The sequence below is a fragment of the Haemaphysalis longicornis genome, unplaced genomic scaffold, assembly GCF_048455015.1.
Source record: "Haemaphysalis longicornis isolate Haplotype H1 unplaced genomic scaffold, Haemaphysalis longicornis Haplotype H1 scaffold_5, whole genome shotgun sequence".
Lineage (NCBI taxonomy): Eukaryota > Metazoa > Arthropoda > Arachnida > Ixodida > Ixodidae > Haemaphysalis > Haemaphysalis longicornis.
This window is the reverse complement of record NW_027526385.1, coordinates 148743418-148759904: the sequence shown is the minus strand read 5'-3', so window position 1 is coordinate 148759904 and position 16487 is coordinate 148743418. Positions and strand designations below refer to the sequence as shown.

At 42.8% G+C, this 16487-nt stretch overlaps 1 protein-coding gene across 3 annotated transcripts in view; it reads right to left on the bottom strand.

The window, feature by feature from the left end:
• Window positions 1-205: 205 nt before the first annotated feature.
• LOC144138729 (TNF receptor-associated factor 4-like) overlaps window positions 206-16487 on the bottom strand; it is a 107460-nt gene continuing 91178 nt past the window's right edge. For 2 of the 3 annotated variants that reach the window (XM_077671147.1, XM_077671148.1), the window contains 2 exons: window positions 5869-5924; window positions 206-778 (listed from right to left, as the gene is read on the bottom strand). In XM_077671147.1, the coding sequence (XP_077527273.1) occupies window positions 5889-5924 (36 nt within the window). In that variant the 3' untranslated portion in view covers window positions 206-778; window positions 5869-5888. The remainder of the gene's footprint in view (window positions 779-5868; window positions 5925-16487) is intronic. The other variant, XM_077671146.1, reaches the window with a different exon arrangement.

The window sequence follows — 16487 nt, the reverse complement described above, 5'->3', positions numbered from 1 at the left end:
ACGCCAATTGAACCCCCAGATGCGTCGCATCACACTAGGGTTCCCTCGCGGAGAGACGGGGGTAATTTTTCGTTGTGTTAATTATGGCAGGCGTTTTCCATTTTGTTTGGAGTCATTACTTTTTGATTTTTGTTTTCACTGAGGTCAACTTTGCATACACCCCTTTTTCAAGAGGGTCATTAATTTTACAGAATCGTGAGCACAATTTTGTGAAAATCAGGCATTTCCTGATGGAGCACTTTATTCAGCGTACAAGAAACAACCTACTCGTAGAGCACTGAAATACAAAATGGTGAACAATTAAAACAATTCTCAGATCACATTTAGTACAGAAGATGTTGTTTGTACTAGAACTGCAAAGACAAGCATGTTTCACAAGGTGCAAGAAACCTGATATTTATGAAAACTTGTAACTGTAAACTACCTGTAAAAATGCATAAAATATTGAGGTTATGGTTGCCCTTGATGCCTGCATCGTTAGAAAAAATGAGAAATCAGCTGTTTGTACTAGAACTGCAAAAACAAGCATGTTTCACAAGGCGCAAAAAACTTGATATATATAAAAACTTGTAATTGCAACTACCTGTAAAAATGTACAAAATATTGAAGTTACGTTTGAACTTTATGCCTGCATCTTTAGAAAAAAATTGAGAAATGAGCTAAAGTCTGCAGTGCAACAAAAATGTTTCAAATAACAAGTGTTTAGCAATGTTTGCAAGCCCAAGACCCCATTTTTGCCTGCGGTTGCTTCCAGGCTTCTGCAACTCTTCTTGGCCACCTGCACAACAAAATATAACCAAAAGATGTGTTAAGGTTTGCTTGTGCCTTGTAACTTTATCAGCTCACAACAAAATGCATTACTTTTATGCAAATGTTGGTTGACACCTTTCTGCAGGCACAAAGTACTTTCCAGGGTGTTGTAGCGCACCCAAGTGAATGTTCCCCAGGATTACACGGCCTCATCACTGTTTGATTTCTCTTAGTGTTTATGCTTTCAAGCAACAGATACTCAGTGCATTTGTTAGGCTCACTGCTATTAGGCTAAGTACCATAATTTAAACCGGCAAACATTACGTTCCGGCACAACTTACACTGAAATTGTACCTCCAATCTGTTAACTGTAGTGTTGCGGCCTAGTTATCTTTTAAAGGTCACCAAGTCAGTGGACAATGGTGAGAAGAGTGACACCAAAACATTTTTCTCTGAAAGGAAGGCATGCCAGATGGCTGACAAAGGCAGTGACATAGATTAACCAGACAGCCAACAAAATGATTGCCTATATAAAGTGATTAAGCAAACCGAATTAGCTACTAAACAATCTCACAAAGTGACTAAGCTCATTACGCATTCATAAAGATTAACCACACAACCAACAAAATGATTGCCTCTATAAAGTGTCTGAGCTCCATATGCATTCTTAAAGAGCACATTTTGCTCTGTTTCAAAACACAGAAAATGTGGCCATAGGGGAGAAATCATTGCTCAAAGGCACTTTCTGCCCTGCAATATCGCACCACATTCACAGTGCTTATTAGCTATAAAAAAACTGTACTTTGGTGTGTGGGCAGACATCAGAACAAAACATGTAAGTTACCTTTATGGCAAGTCGTCACCACTGCTCGTAGCAGACTTGACTGTCATGCTTTCATCTGTGACTATGTATGCGAAGAGGAAGATTTCTGGTTTGCTTTATCATTTACACGCAAGCTTTTTGACAACACCAAGGCCGAACAACAATTAGGTGAGCAAAGTAAGGTTAAAATAAAACTCCAGAGCACTACCATTGCAGATTAAGATTTCAAAGAGAATGGAGAGGTGCAAAACTGCAAAAGACCGCAAAAAGTTGCAATATATGGGAATAAGATAATCTTGAGCATATTACACACAGCGAAAAGTAATGCACAATGTACATATGCATGCACCTGTATACCTATTTTTTTCTGCATCAAATTTCTTAAGGTGAAAAAACCCTGCAATGTGCCATTGTGTTTCACAAGCTCTTGAAACACTCTACTGGCACACCTACAATTGACAGCAAGCGTCCAGTGACCCACGTGCTTGGTGCACCGAAGACCTCACTCAACATAGTCAATGAAAAGATTCAGACTGCCCTTGGTCCATGAGTGTGGCGTGGTTAAGAGTTTGAAATCAAATGCTCATTTCATCTCATCATTTGAGAATACGTAGCTGCCAACTTCCTACATTATAGTAGCGGCCGGCATCAATAGCAATTAAAGGCATACATGAGTCAACAGCCTGATACAACTTCAAAGCTCAGCCCCTCGTAGTTATGTCTTGGCACACACACAGAAACAGCGCTTCAAAACATGCAACTCCGGCCACCACTATTTTGGTTAAAAGTATCACTCAATTCAAGTGATGTAGCCTTCTATAATAAGCTTACATGGTAGTTCACAAGATGACTATTATGGTATACATGCAATATTGAACAAACTCGGGATGTACCTGCACCAAAACTTAAAAGCAACATGACATTTAACTATACTCCGTTTAAAATCCACCAGCACAACTATGAGGCTAGACTACACACAGGGGTTAGAGGACGTAAACTTCGAAATGGTCCAGTCAATACAGGCCATGCAGAATGTGTCAGTACACAAGTATACAAGATTTCCCTTCTCTAGAATTGGTTGTGCATTGTTCAGATCAGACCTTTTTTGCTGAAGATTTATTAAGAGCAGTTCATTTATCATGTTTGCTCTTCAGCTTTTTCAGGCATATTTTGATCCCTAATCCAGCTAAATGCTTCACAAGTACCCAGGAAGTCATGAACACCTTAGCACTTACAGATGAACGAGAAAAAATAATGAGCTTATTACTGATGCAATCACCAGTTATCAGGCTGGCAATACCAGCCCCAGCAATGTCATTCAGGCTTGCCTGATTGCTTTTTTTGAAACTGAAGCAATGATGCTATGTAAAAAGCGACAAGGAGCTGCTTGCTCTTCACGTAAGCCTTTGGCACTAGGTCATTTTTTTCAAAAACGCCGTTTTTTTACACATTAACGCAGGCAAATCTGTTGACAAATAAAGATCAGCAAAAAGACTTATAAAAACACTGTATTTAAAACCACTGTATTACACTAGTCAAAAATTGTGATCACCATTTTCATATTCAGAATACCTCAGTCAAATAGGGTTTTGGTGTTGCTGAACACCTATTCCAAAAAAATTTGCTGTGTATCTGCTTTTTTTCGTTGCAAATGTCGACGAAAGACTAGTCTTTAATCAACATTTGCCAAGTAAATGCCTCCCTTCGCTTTCCGGCTCACCTTTCATGCTGTTCCTCTCCTGCCGCGCTCCTCCCAAGGTAAACATGCTAGATGTGTGCTCAAGTCAATTGAAATTTACTGCGTTCCACTGCTCCAGGCTGGGTGCTTCGATGCCAGCACAGCCGTATGGCGGAGGCGCACATGAATCCAGGTGCCCTACTTCAACGTTTATAGAACCACTTTGCCCTACTGCACATGCGTTCCAAGCGGAAAGTGGAACTTATCTAGTGGAACATTTTGTAACTGTTTCCAAATGCTGCTAGAAGCTGTAGTGGCACGGGCGACAGCAGGCGACGGAGCGAATTTTTCAATGCAGTGAATGCAGTATTTCATTGGCTATTGCAAAAATAAAGCATCCATAAATTTTTCATAATGTAGCACTGCAAATATCATTTAGGTATTGATTTTCTGCCTCATATTTGCGTAATGTTTTGTTCTAGTTCAACAGTTCAACAATGTTGACAAGTGAGAACATTGCCACCAGACTTGAACGTTTAGATTTGGCTGTGGGTATAGGCTCCAGACAGCGAAGTTTGCCGCGCGAGCACAGCGCCAGCTGCGGCAGACCCGGGCAACACTGGGTCGGTCCCGCCGCGCCGCCCGCCTTCAGTGCCCCTCAAAGCAACTTTGCAAAAACGTCTGTCATAACGTTATACGCATGTATATCTAGTACATACTGCAACAAAGTCATGCAGAAATGTTATATAGTAGGGGGAAGCCTCCAAATAAAACGGGGCGCTAATAAAATGCTGTCGCCTTCCTGCCGAGCAGTAGGTTAACACAACTGGGAAGCGTGTGTTCAAGGCTTTGCATTCTCCCGCGGATTCTACTCTTTTTTTCGCAGATACGAAGCCTGGTTACTGAAACTGAAAAGCCAACACAATGCGTGTGGATTACGTACTGCCGTGGTGTACGAGCAACTTGTTAGGCTGGTTAACAGGCGGTAAATACACATAAGTGCGCATTAAATTTGGTAACAAAAAGGGCCTCCAAACACAGCCATAACATCTTAGTTTATCACCCAGCGGTTATACTCTGATTTGTCTAATATCTCACATGCTTACATCGCCCTAATACATATAACCCCATATGGGGCGGACACTTTTAGGCGTTAACGTTCCCAAATGCTTCGCGAGCTATTGGATAGCATAGAATCACCACCTCTTCTTGCAAAAGAAACAATAAAATTGTTGTCTAAGCCACTGAAAAGCAAAGAAAAATAAATAAAAGACGTGCCGCAAAAAAGTTGGAAATATATGAACGCAGGACGAAATTTTCCCTTTTGGGGAGGAGGAGCAGTAGGACAAACTTTATCCCATCCATTGTGATTCCGGTCACAGTGAGGGGTGTCCTCTGGGAACTAAATTTTTCTCCCGTGACTTCTACTGTGAAGTTGTTGACGGTAATAAAAGCGCCACTATTTCTTTCTAACAGAGGTCTCATGCCGGACCCGTTGGAGCGGAGAAAAAAGTACACGAATATGAATATTCCGTAATTTATTCCGATACGCCTATTAGATGTTCTGCTTACCCCTCCTCTCCCCCCACCCCATCCCCGCCCAATAAAATGTCTTGTGATAGGCTTCTCGTGAAGTTTCGTTTTTCGGGGCGTGTTTGTATACAGCTGCCGTACTGATCTACACCTGGAAACCCAAAAGTTTCTCCGCGGAGCGGGCACTTATTAACGTGCACACTTTCGCTATACACAAACAAGTGTGATTTTCACGCCCTAACATGTATAGAGCATCACATTCGGATCAAAGACCCATATGTAACACCCCTGTGGTCCAGTTCTCACACGGATGAAATACCCCACGCGGAAACATCGCGCAACGTTTGATATATTTGCAGACAAAGTCTCTTCTTTTGTGGATTGAACAATATAAATTACGTTTTCTTTTGAAGCGAAACATGCTGATCTTGAGAGCGTTTTGCCCGCAGGCAGGCTGTACAAGCGTTTCTCTTCTAAGCATCACGCCTATGCTGCCGTTATATGCCTTCTCATATGCGAATTCAACCGAATAAATCCTCCTTCATTCACCTGCAATTTGTGGCAGGATTACTGTACAATCTTTCACTGTGTTTTAAACCCAAAAGGGGCGACTAATAAGCGTAATCTGCGCTGCAAAAAGAGGAGCACCCCCCAGCCAGGAAGGTACTGGCTTGCGGGGACCGACCCAGTGTTGCACATATCTGCCGAAGCGGGCGCTGGGTGTCGCGGGCTCTGTGTCGCCTTCTGAGCGCTGTACGGCACCTATATAAACCTATTGCGCAGCTTCTGTTTCACTTTGGCGGGTGGCTGAATTGAGTTAGAGACAGACAAACAGACAGACAAAATTTTCACTTTCAAATGCCCAAGAAAGACTGTCTGCTTTATAAAATCTGATTCATCTTTCCCAAGAAAGTGTTGCTTGATACTCTGTTGCTATAAGTATTGTTTGTAAGTCTTGTCTTTATTAAAAATCCTCTACGAAGGCTGAGAGTATTGACAAATAAATAGAGAAAAAGCAAGTGAACTTGTTCAAGATAGCATTTAGTAGAATCTCTAACAAAATACTACAAGCATGCGTACGTACATTTGTCCTTGTGGAATCCATCACCAGTTGTAATCGAGTGGCCACCCTACGCGCCGCTGTCATATAGGAAAGTGTTTGCAATAATGATAATTAAAACTTCAACAGCTAAAACTTCAACAACTATGGGAAAAACACAAATTCAATAACACAATGTAATCGATTGGCTGTGCTTGTCCTCAGCCCTTTACTTCCGTGTCTTAAAACGCCCATGAAGGCAAAATACAAGACCGTCTCAGTAAGACGTACGAATTTTATAACTGCACAAAAAAAATCAAGACATTAACGAAACCATATGAACCAGTGGCAACTCCACAGCAACTTTCCGGCTATTTCTTTGACTTCACAGAATCTTTCTTGTGCGATTGGTGGTTACCGACTGACACCATCACCAAAAAATAAGCCAGCAATTGTAGCGTAGCCTCTAGTTCTTTTTGATCATATCACTTTAGTGATGACATGTAGTCTTCCCACTCATAACTGTATTATGCTGACATATATCATCACTGTAGTGTGAAATTGGGAAAGATTGGCGCTAGACTAGCAAGCAACTAATGAAAGCAAGGTGGTATTCAAGGGTTACATGATACCAGCCTGAAATTCTTCTCTTATTTGTACCTTTTGGTTAAATGTCAGGTGCTGATTAATATTTCAAAAGTTTTGAATATTTCTTACGTGTTTTTTTTTCTAAGACGTCTTTTGTGGCGTGATTTTTAGCCGAGTTACCAAAGGCCAGTTCTTTTATATGGCCCCTTTAATACCAGCATAACAGCAACAAGTTTAATGGCTCAAAGCCAATTAAGGGGGGAGTATGAAATAATAAGATCAATAGGTGCTGCGAAATTCAATTAGTAAAATCTGGGAGATAGAGTAAAAGGGTTAAAAGAAGAACAAGATAGCTCGTATGTAGGGCAGGTTTCAATTTTACATGATAGAAAATGAACATGTTTTTTAAGAGTACCAATCATGATACCCTGCGCCTCCTTTCCTTGCTAGTATTACGGAAAAATGCTACCAATGCCATCTCATTCTTGTGATCCCTTTGCATTTCGTTAACATAGGAGTGCTTGCTTCTTCTGTTCGGTATCATTTGATGGAACGACTATTTTGTTCAAGGAGACGCATAGGTAAATCTACTCGGCATCAGTTTTAGGGCTTTAAACAATACGCACAAGTCTTATCTCTTATAGTATACTGTACTCAGCCCTCGAAACAAAGCAAGAGTAACCTTATCTTGCATACGTAAAAGCCTGCCCTCGAAAGTGTAGAAGCAACTACACCAACCAGAATTTTATAACACCTCGAAGCACATAAGACGTCCATCATACATTTCTCTTGGACGCTTCAAGCTAGCACCCACACAAAGGGTCACCCTAAAATAGCACCGCGATCGCAAGATACAAGGCATGGGTTCGTCCATTTAGAATAATGCAGAGTAACTCCGATTCCGAGAATGCACCGAGGTCATAAAGCTCGCAACATTGCAAGTGCAACAAACGGCAAGTATGGCAAAAATGACAATACACTACATTTAGCTCTGACATGGCCAGCACAACCAATGCAGCAGACCAAAAAACCAATGCCTTCACCATTCAAGCAAGACATACGGAAGACCCGCCGCAGTGGCTCAGTCGCTAAGGCGTGCTACTGAGCACGACGACGCAGGTTCGATTCCTCGCCCCGGCGCCCACTTTTCTGATGGAGGCAAAATGCAAAAACACCAGTGCGTACGAGATTTTGGCGCACGTCAAAGATCCCCAGGGGGTCAAAATTAATCTGAAGCACTCCACTACGGTGCGCCTCATTGCCTCCGTTGCGTCGGCGCGTTAACCCTACAAACAATCAATCAAGACATACAGAAGCCACAGAGAAAGTTGCCTTGCCCTAGCTGCCGCGAAGAGAAGGCATATTAGGGCTAATGCAGTTTAAAGTAGTTTGCTAAAGCCACAAATGGCGATGCATCGCCAAACAGCCGAAATCACCCAAATGATTCGTTTTCCGAAAACAAATTGTGTGGATACCCATACCCATGATACTCACACGAAATGTAAAAGCCCTAAAAGATGCCCACGTGCGTGTACATTGCACCTTTACCCAAGAGCGACAATCCATGCATCTGCCCCCGGTAGAAACGCTGACCACTTATGCAAACATGGTCACCTGCTACCACCAAAGTAGAGCAATAATCTACACTGTAAACGCAAACTAGCCGGAAATGGAGTTTTAATCAAGTAATGTGCCCTGAAAAGTACCTATACCAAAAAATGTACTCCCTAGGCATGATCTAAAGAAGTGGACGAACCTCCACGGTAGTACCGTTGCCCATCCGGGTAGCAAAAGGGAGGATTTAGAACGACTTAACACCATTTGTGAGATGGCGTTCGGTTCCTTGTATACTACCACGTCCACAATAAACGCCCTATCTGAGGTAATCATCTCAAGCGGGCGGTGGCCATGTTAGTCTTCTGTTGTCTCCGCGCACCAGCACTTCAACCATGGCCTAATGCTAATTAGAACGAGTAAGCAGGACGCAACGGTTGCACGCAGCTACAAAACCAATACCGTACGTATACCCGTATAGATGTTTCAACCAGCGCGATCACAGGCAGAGAGCGCGGCCGTGTTGTCTCAATCTGTTTATTTTGGCGATAGGTGGTGTCAAACTCTGCTGCTAACGAAGAGGCAGTTCTCGCCGTTGCAAACAATTGCAACGTTCATCTGCTTCGCTTGCTTGCGCATACATAGACGATTTAAATTCCCGTGCCAGCGCGCCAACGCACCCGACTGCAGCGACTCAACTTGCCCTGGCGGCACGACTGGCTGCCCGGATGTATACAACCTCTGTGCATCAACGCAGCGCGGCCGGTGACTCGGCGCGGCCGGAGCTTCAAGCCCCGACTTGGGCCGTCGTTTTTTCTTATTTGTGAAGGACTAGTAGTGCCATTTGGTGGAAAGATTTTCATGTGCCCCTGTCACACGAGGAACGGCCGCAAACAGCATTTGGATACGGCGACAAGTGTGGACAGCTCGCTGGTAAGTGGTCTTTCATCAGTCGATGCGTTTGTCAAACGTTTGGATAGGGTTAACAGCGAAGTACCCGGGTACCCGTGCCGCTCACCGCTCGTACGCGCACGGGCAAAGAAAAAAGCGCACACTCGTATTATTTTACTTGTTTGCGGGTTTTGGGGTACGCGTTCGCATTCTCTTGTAGGCTGGTTTGTAACAGGGCATTCGAGGTAAAATCGTTTGTCGCGCGCGGCGTCGTTTCAAAGCAACGTGACGGTTACTTCGTGCTGGCGAAAATCAGCGCAGTCAGACGGAAGCGGTAAGGAAGGTAGAGAGGTCGGGGAAAAGGGCGCAAATATATAAAAGAAAGCGTAATGCAAGACGAGAAATATAACACAACCCGCCTGCATTTCTCCGAACTTCAGGACAGAGCCGCACACGGGTACGTTGTCACAAACTCGAGCGTACGACGTCTAAAAGTACCGTATATTTTTTTTTTCATTTTTCAACGTGACCTGAGCCACTTATCTTCTCATTGCCGCGCATGCAGACCTGATTGTGTCCCTGTGTTTGAGCGCACAGCCATCCTTTTGCGACATAAGAACCAGCAAACGCGAGAAATTGTAGAAGCCAGCCACATCAGAAAAGCTGGTTCCGAATGTGTCAGTCATCCCTCTATCGCCCTGCTTAATCGAGAAGTCGCATATTTAGACGCACATTGAGCGCTATTTCGGTGCTTCTGGGAATGCGTGTTGGGGGTGGGAGGGGGGTCTTAATCCATGTATGATGCGGGTATCTTTGCTGATTTTTCGCCTTTCGTGCGCCTCAAAGTTCGTTTTGTGGTTTTGTTGTTACGGTTTTTTAGTATTTTCGGCTGAGTGCGCCGAGAACTGTGACGCATTGGGGGCGCGGCAATTGGGCGCTTGGGCATATGAAGCTTTGAATTGTGCAATAATAAACTAGTTGCGAGTGTGCGATTGTGCCGTCTTCATGTGTTCTTGTCCTCATTAATTTGCGCGCAGTTTATTTTTCGCAATGCATAATTACCAACTCGCAACCCTTTTACAGATCCTATACTCCGTAAAAATGAGTTGCCTGTCCTTTTAGGTACGGCAAAATCTCGCGCAGCGCATCATTCTGCCAGGGGGCCATATCGTAATGTCAATGCACACACTATGAAAGCAGCTTGCACTTAATGAGTCACATTGTCTGCTGATAAGCATTTTAGATTCACCCCTCTTATCATCATTCACTTCGTGGAGATGGCGGGATTTTCTTTCATAGCTTGTTGTCACTGCAGTAATTAATAGCAGAATCAGTCCTACAAATCACAGAAACGGTTCGTTTCACGTTACACACTAACACACTTTGCACCACACGGAGGAACAATCGGTTGCAGTGATGAGGCATAAGGGTAACTTGTTGTTAAAGGGTCATTGAAGACAACCAGCAAGTTGATTTCAAACGGAAGTCGGACCTCCGCATAGCCATTTCAGCATTGATTTAGTGCCAAGATGCCTTAAGTGCTGAGAAATCGCTGTTCAACTGCTCATCAAGCGTGACGCAAACACGACTGCAGTCGCTGTTTGCATCAGGATAAACCGGAAGCAAGTGAAGCAGCGGTGATTAATAGCAGTATACAAGCAACTGAATACAACATTACCACGTACCAAGCAGTTTGGTCAGTTCCGGTCAAATCGCTCATGCTTCCCCAAACTCCCCTGTCATTTGCCGTTCGAGACCACTAAGCAAAATGTTTCTCCATTGGACCTGTGATCAGTATTTACGCTTCACTGAAGAAGAACATTGGCCTTTTGAGGCCTCGCAAGTTTTGGCGTCGAACGATTTTCTCATGCGTAGCGCGCATGCTCCCTTGGAAAGCGGTACTGCCACCCCAAGTATGGACGAGTAGCACCATCCAGCGGCAGCCAAGAAAGAAGTTGTGCGCGTCAGGCCACTTAAGCCCTTCCGGTGAAAACGTGTTTTTGCTAGTTTCAACCTTATTTAAAAAAAAAAATGCCAGGTGTAAGAGGGGTATAATAGTGTTCCCCGTGAGCTAATCTATCAACCTAGAGAGACTTGCATTTTAACTTCACTGTCATTTAAAGTTGTGCTCGAGTATATTGTGCGGAAGTAATATCTTTTTTATTGCTGCAAAAGCTACGATGGTTAATGTACTGGCACTTGGTTTTATGAAGCCTTTGCATTCCTAATTTAAGTACTGAAATTCGCAGGGAACCTGGCATAACTATTTTATTACTGTGCCGAATTATTAAGTTCGTTTAACCATAGTGTCTGTTTTGAATTTTACATGTGGGGCATTTTTTTTTCTTTTTTGCTTTTTCAGGTAGATGTTCCTTTGACTCCCTGCCTGCATTCCGCGAAAGGGGAAATTAGCCTCCGCATCGATGGCCAGAGTGTCTTGACTGCATCATCTTTACTGGGAGGACTGTGTAGTCTGTTTGCATCGTTCTGGGTTTTCAACATTCAATATCCCAAGAAGGCACACAGAGCTCCAACGTTTGTGGAACATGCCTTTTTTGGACCTTGCCAGCACCAAACCACGTGTGAAGGATTTAGAACTAATTAACTTTTATCGCATCAATATCCCTCACCAATATTTTATTTGTTTTCAATCCTGTAATCATTGGATAGTAGTTTAAAGAATTTCGTATTATGTTTCTGACGTTTTCTTTTTTTTTTACTGAACAGGGGATATTTGATGGGCCCTTCTGTATGCTGTAAACAGCTATCTTTTAGTGAAGCAATAATATTAACCAACTAATATAACTTGAAACAATTATCTAAATAATGTTGGCAACTCGTGCCAAATGAATCAACTCAAAATTATCGGAAAAACACGAATTACATGGCTTTTTCTTCTCACTCTGAAGAAGCTGTCGCGATACCACCCATTCTGTTCTATATCCTTGCAATTAACCCCTCAGACTGGGTCACTTTTCTTGGCGCATTTGTGTCTTTATCAAAACGCACTGGTATTTTCCGCAGCATATTTCTCGTTCTTTATATTACTCATTTATCCATAGCCATCTCATTGCTGTCTGTCTCCTACATCATTTATCTCTTGTGCCTTTACCATCTACAAAATGCTCGTTACCTTTCAATATCAAATCGTTACACAGCTCTCGCACATTTCACCACCAATTGAAAAAAAATTTTGTTGTTGTAAACCACTGCAATCATTTTTTTCACTTTGTGTACTGAGTACTGATGCGTACTGTTAAGTACTCACGCGTTCTCAATCCTCTAGTATTATATAATGATGTCACTTACCATGCCGTTGTGTTTGTGCCTATATGTTTTTCGCGTATTTCCAGTTCTTGTAGTAATATTGTTTCTACAGTTTGTTCAACTAGCACACAGATCGCTCATTTGACCACCAACTGAAATTTTTTTGTTGTTGTAAACCACTGCAACCATTTTTTTCACTTTCTGTACTGAGTGCTGATGCGTTCTGATAAGTTCTGATAAGTACTGACGCGTTCTTGATCCGCTATTATTATATAATGATTTCACTTACCATGTGGTTCTGTTTGCGCCTACCTTTGTTTTTCGCGTATTTCCAGTTCTTGTAGTAATATTAATTCTACGGTTTGTTCAACTAGCATTCTATTGCTGTCTTCCATTCCTAACTGGCGTGTTTTTAGCAATTTACCATTTTTGCTTTCTTATAGGAGGTCGCCCTAAGTTTTTATTTCGGAGCCTCCTTTTGTACACCATGTACCATGTAAACTTGTATGCGAAAGTTCGTTTGAAATAAACCTGAAACCGAGCAAAACCGTGTGAAATCAGTACTCCCGCAGGGAACTAGAAACTCTCCCTTGTGGCCTTGAAAAAACTCCTTTCGGAAGGCCTACAAAACCGCCCCAGCTTTGCAAAACTCCATTCAAAAGAAATATATGCTTCCCTTGAACCTCCTAAAAACTCCCCTCGCGAGGCCTACAAAACGTAAAACTCCATGCAAAAGAAGTAAATGCTTCCCTTGAACCTCCTCAAAACGCCCCTAAAATAACATAAGTACTTCCCAAGGGAGCCATAATAAGCTCCTATTCAACCGCCTAAAAAGTCCATAAACATCACTTAAAAACGCCTTGAGGAAGTAAAGAATACTCCATTTTGATCTCCTTAAATTCTCCCTAACATTTCTTAACACTCCCTAACTACCTCCTTTCTATCACCTAAAAACACCCTGTTTTGAGGAGGTACACGAAACCTCCCTGTTCCATGTAGTAAAAAAACTCCTACAAGGAGGATCACTAGAGGACAGGCGAAAAAGAACCTCTAGGGAGTATATGGGTGGAAAAAAAGTTTAGTGTAGGTTGCATAGCCCCTGCTCCCAGAGAAGCTACCGCCACCCAGAGATCTACCAATGTCTAACCGTATAGAAACCTTGATGGAACCTACCCTTGGAGTAACCTGCCACCTTGCCCAGCACCTTGTACCATCATGTATGGGAAAGCCAACAAACCCCAAACCCTCCCTTTTCTCCTTTCCTACGAGCTGTGGGTGGCCTGCCTGACATGCTGGGTGTTGGGGTCTATCTTGTGATGAGGATCTCGACTGTGCCAACCAAGGCCAGGTCATGCCAAACTACGATGCCCCCCCCCCCCCGGGTTTCCAAAAGCTCTATTCCTCATCATCAGTATCGCTGCTGTTGAAGTGGTAACGAAAAAATTTATCGGCTCCTTTTTTGGCATCGTAAGTCGCTTGAAACGGGATGACAGCAGAGAAGACACACACGACGGCGCTATCGCGTGTGCCTTCTCTACTGTTGTCCCGTTTCAAGCGCTACTTACGATGCATCAACACCAACTAGCCCAACCGTCAATTCTCCCTTTTTGGCGCTGAGTGTGCTGTCTGCAAAGACAAAAATCGACTAGCAAGAAACTTCAAATTTCCGAGTCTTGCAAAGGCTGTGGCAGGGGTGGCATCATGATTTTTGTATGTAAACTTCTTTAAATGACGCCATTTTTAATCAAAGCAATAAATAGCATTAAATACTAATAATCATGATTTTTGTATGTAAACTTCTTTAATGACGCCATTTTTAATCAAAGCAATAAATAGCATTAAATACTAATGGCTACAAAATATGTTCCAGGTCAAACTTTTTCATAGCTTCTTTTAGGATATGTGTGACCTGGAATGCTCCGCCTTTATGAGTTGTATTTGTTTTGCCCCTATTGGTACTTCTGGCCCAGACATCATAGAATAGCACAATAGATGGCCATTGACAGCCTAAATTAAAATGCACAGCCCCTTTCATTATTTCGGTTTAACTTTCAACAAAACCATCAAAGCTGGGTGGTTGCAATGACAACCCCCCTTACATCACTGGGCCTCTTTCATTTGCCACTTCTACTAAACGCAAGAGCCAGTATTCCGTTTAGCTCGGGTAGCTTCATATCACTTCCGGCCCACTGCAAGACTGATTTTCATGGGTTCAATGTTTCGAGCTTCTTGCAGGCTGCCAAAACCACAAGGAAAGTTTTGATCAGGATGGCAGCGGGCACAGTCCAATGTGAAAACTGGGAGACGCCAACAGGAGAATAAATCATTTGGTACAGTTAGTTGAAAAATAACAATGCAGCTGAACATTTCGGGTTTCATTGCTAAGCCCATTTAATTGATCCACAAGTCAAGTTTGCTACTAAATTTTAACTTTTTAAAATCTTTGCTTGCAACGCAGCCCTTTTTTAATCACAACGTGGCCGTTTATTTTTTTATGGGGCTGGAAGGTAAGATGACAAATGATGCTTCAATGGTAGCTTGCTTTCACTTGAACTTGTGTTAAACATGGCAAATATTTTTACAGCAAGAAGAAGAAAGCAGTGTAAATAATAAGCCAAACAATGTCTGCATTGTTTGTAAATTAGGGCAGTCTGTTTTGGTACGTGTGAACAACCAATTTGGCCATGAGTGCTTTCAGTTAGTTTTACCAATGAGCTGTTTAAGCTTGAGCTCTGTCCAAGCCACGTTAACAAGAATACTCTGCTCAGCGAAGGAGAGGCTAAGTGAGGCGGTGGTAAGCAATAGTTGTGCAACATGTGGCAAGGAGTGGAACGGAACGAATGGCGTGTGAAGAGTGACCGGTAAGTAGTGGGGGAGAGGAACGGCTCTGCATGAGCACATGTGGTGCACGTGACATGAAGAGGGGCGCGTCATATGGATTGGCTGTGCCTGGTGATGACGTCGGCAGCATCAGTATCTGATCCACTGAGATGGGCAAATCAAAGAAGATACTTTCTTTTGAAGAAGGAGCTGAGCGACTGCGAAAGCGGAGAGAAGTCTTTTGTGGGTACATGCGACGTAAGCGGGAGGATAGAGCTGAGTTTAAGCTATGTTTAGGCTTCGGTGGACGAAAGGAGTGCAAACAGTTCTGCTGTTTCGTCAGTCTTAGCGACAGTAAGTCTGGTGCTGGACAAATTTTTACGTTTCTTTTGTAGATGATGTGCTTGATCGACAATGCTTAATGCACCTTAAAGGGACTCCAAAGTGATTCGGAAGCACTGCGACATTACTTGTGCATATCAAAGTCTGGATATAGGCCATTTTGTGACGAGTCTAGATGCATTTACGCGAATTTAGTAGAAAAATCCCTTCAGAAGTGCTGTTGTCTTTTCTGCATCATTCTTGATGATTTCCTATGCAGGAAATATTGCTCTCTACTGATTCCACGAATGTAAAAAAACTCCATTCCAACAATGAAATTCCATTCCACGAATGCAAAAAACTCCAGACTAGTGCATTTGCAATCAGTGCATTGGCATTACAACGCTTCTCTGACTTCGCTTCACTGGAGCTGCAAGCTGGATTTGCAGGGTTCGCACAAGATTCAAAGACAAGCATTCAAGGATGTTCACGGAATTTAAAGGCTTTGCCAAGGCATGTTTAAGGGTGCAGCGGAGCATGTGTGCTAACATTTCTTTTTTTTTCGGCTTTATTAATTAAATACCGCTATAAAGACTGGATAAACTAAAAAAGTACATTTATTTGAATCCTTCTATGGAGTGCAAACACCAATAAAAGTTTGACAAATTCACTTGAGTGTCCCTTCAGGGTGAGCGTAGGAAAGTGCATCAGAACTTTTGTCCAAGGTAAATATAGTCTTTTTATTTCACCATACAAAAAACAGCGTGGAGAAAAAGATAAATAAAACGCATAATGCAGGATGACCTAGCAGAAAAATAAGACTGACAATTTTTCATCAAAAAACAAATGGACGACAAAGGGCCACAAAAATAAGTAATACGCTCATTGTTATAAGTAATAAGGACGCAAATTCCTGCCAAAGAGCACACTTCTGTCAGCCAGCTGGCTGCTGCCCAAAAACCTTAAACCGAAGAGAACCACTGTTCTGGTCAGCAGTGCCCGCATGGCCTAATATCTTACAAATGGTCCGGCACCCAGCAACAAGATGCGAACGGCAACAGTGGAGCAGCATGGCTAGCTCCAGCTCCAGCTTGTTAACGCTTATCAGCATGAAACTAAGTGAAAGCACTTACATATACAAAAAAGTTTAAATACGGCTGAAAACTTTTCCATGAATCCTTGCCTGTGCCACTAGTGAAAGGAGCCTAAATATCCACCGAGAC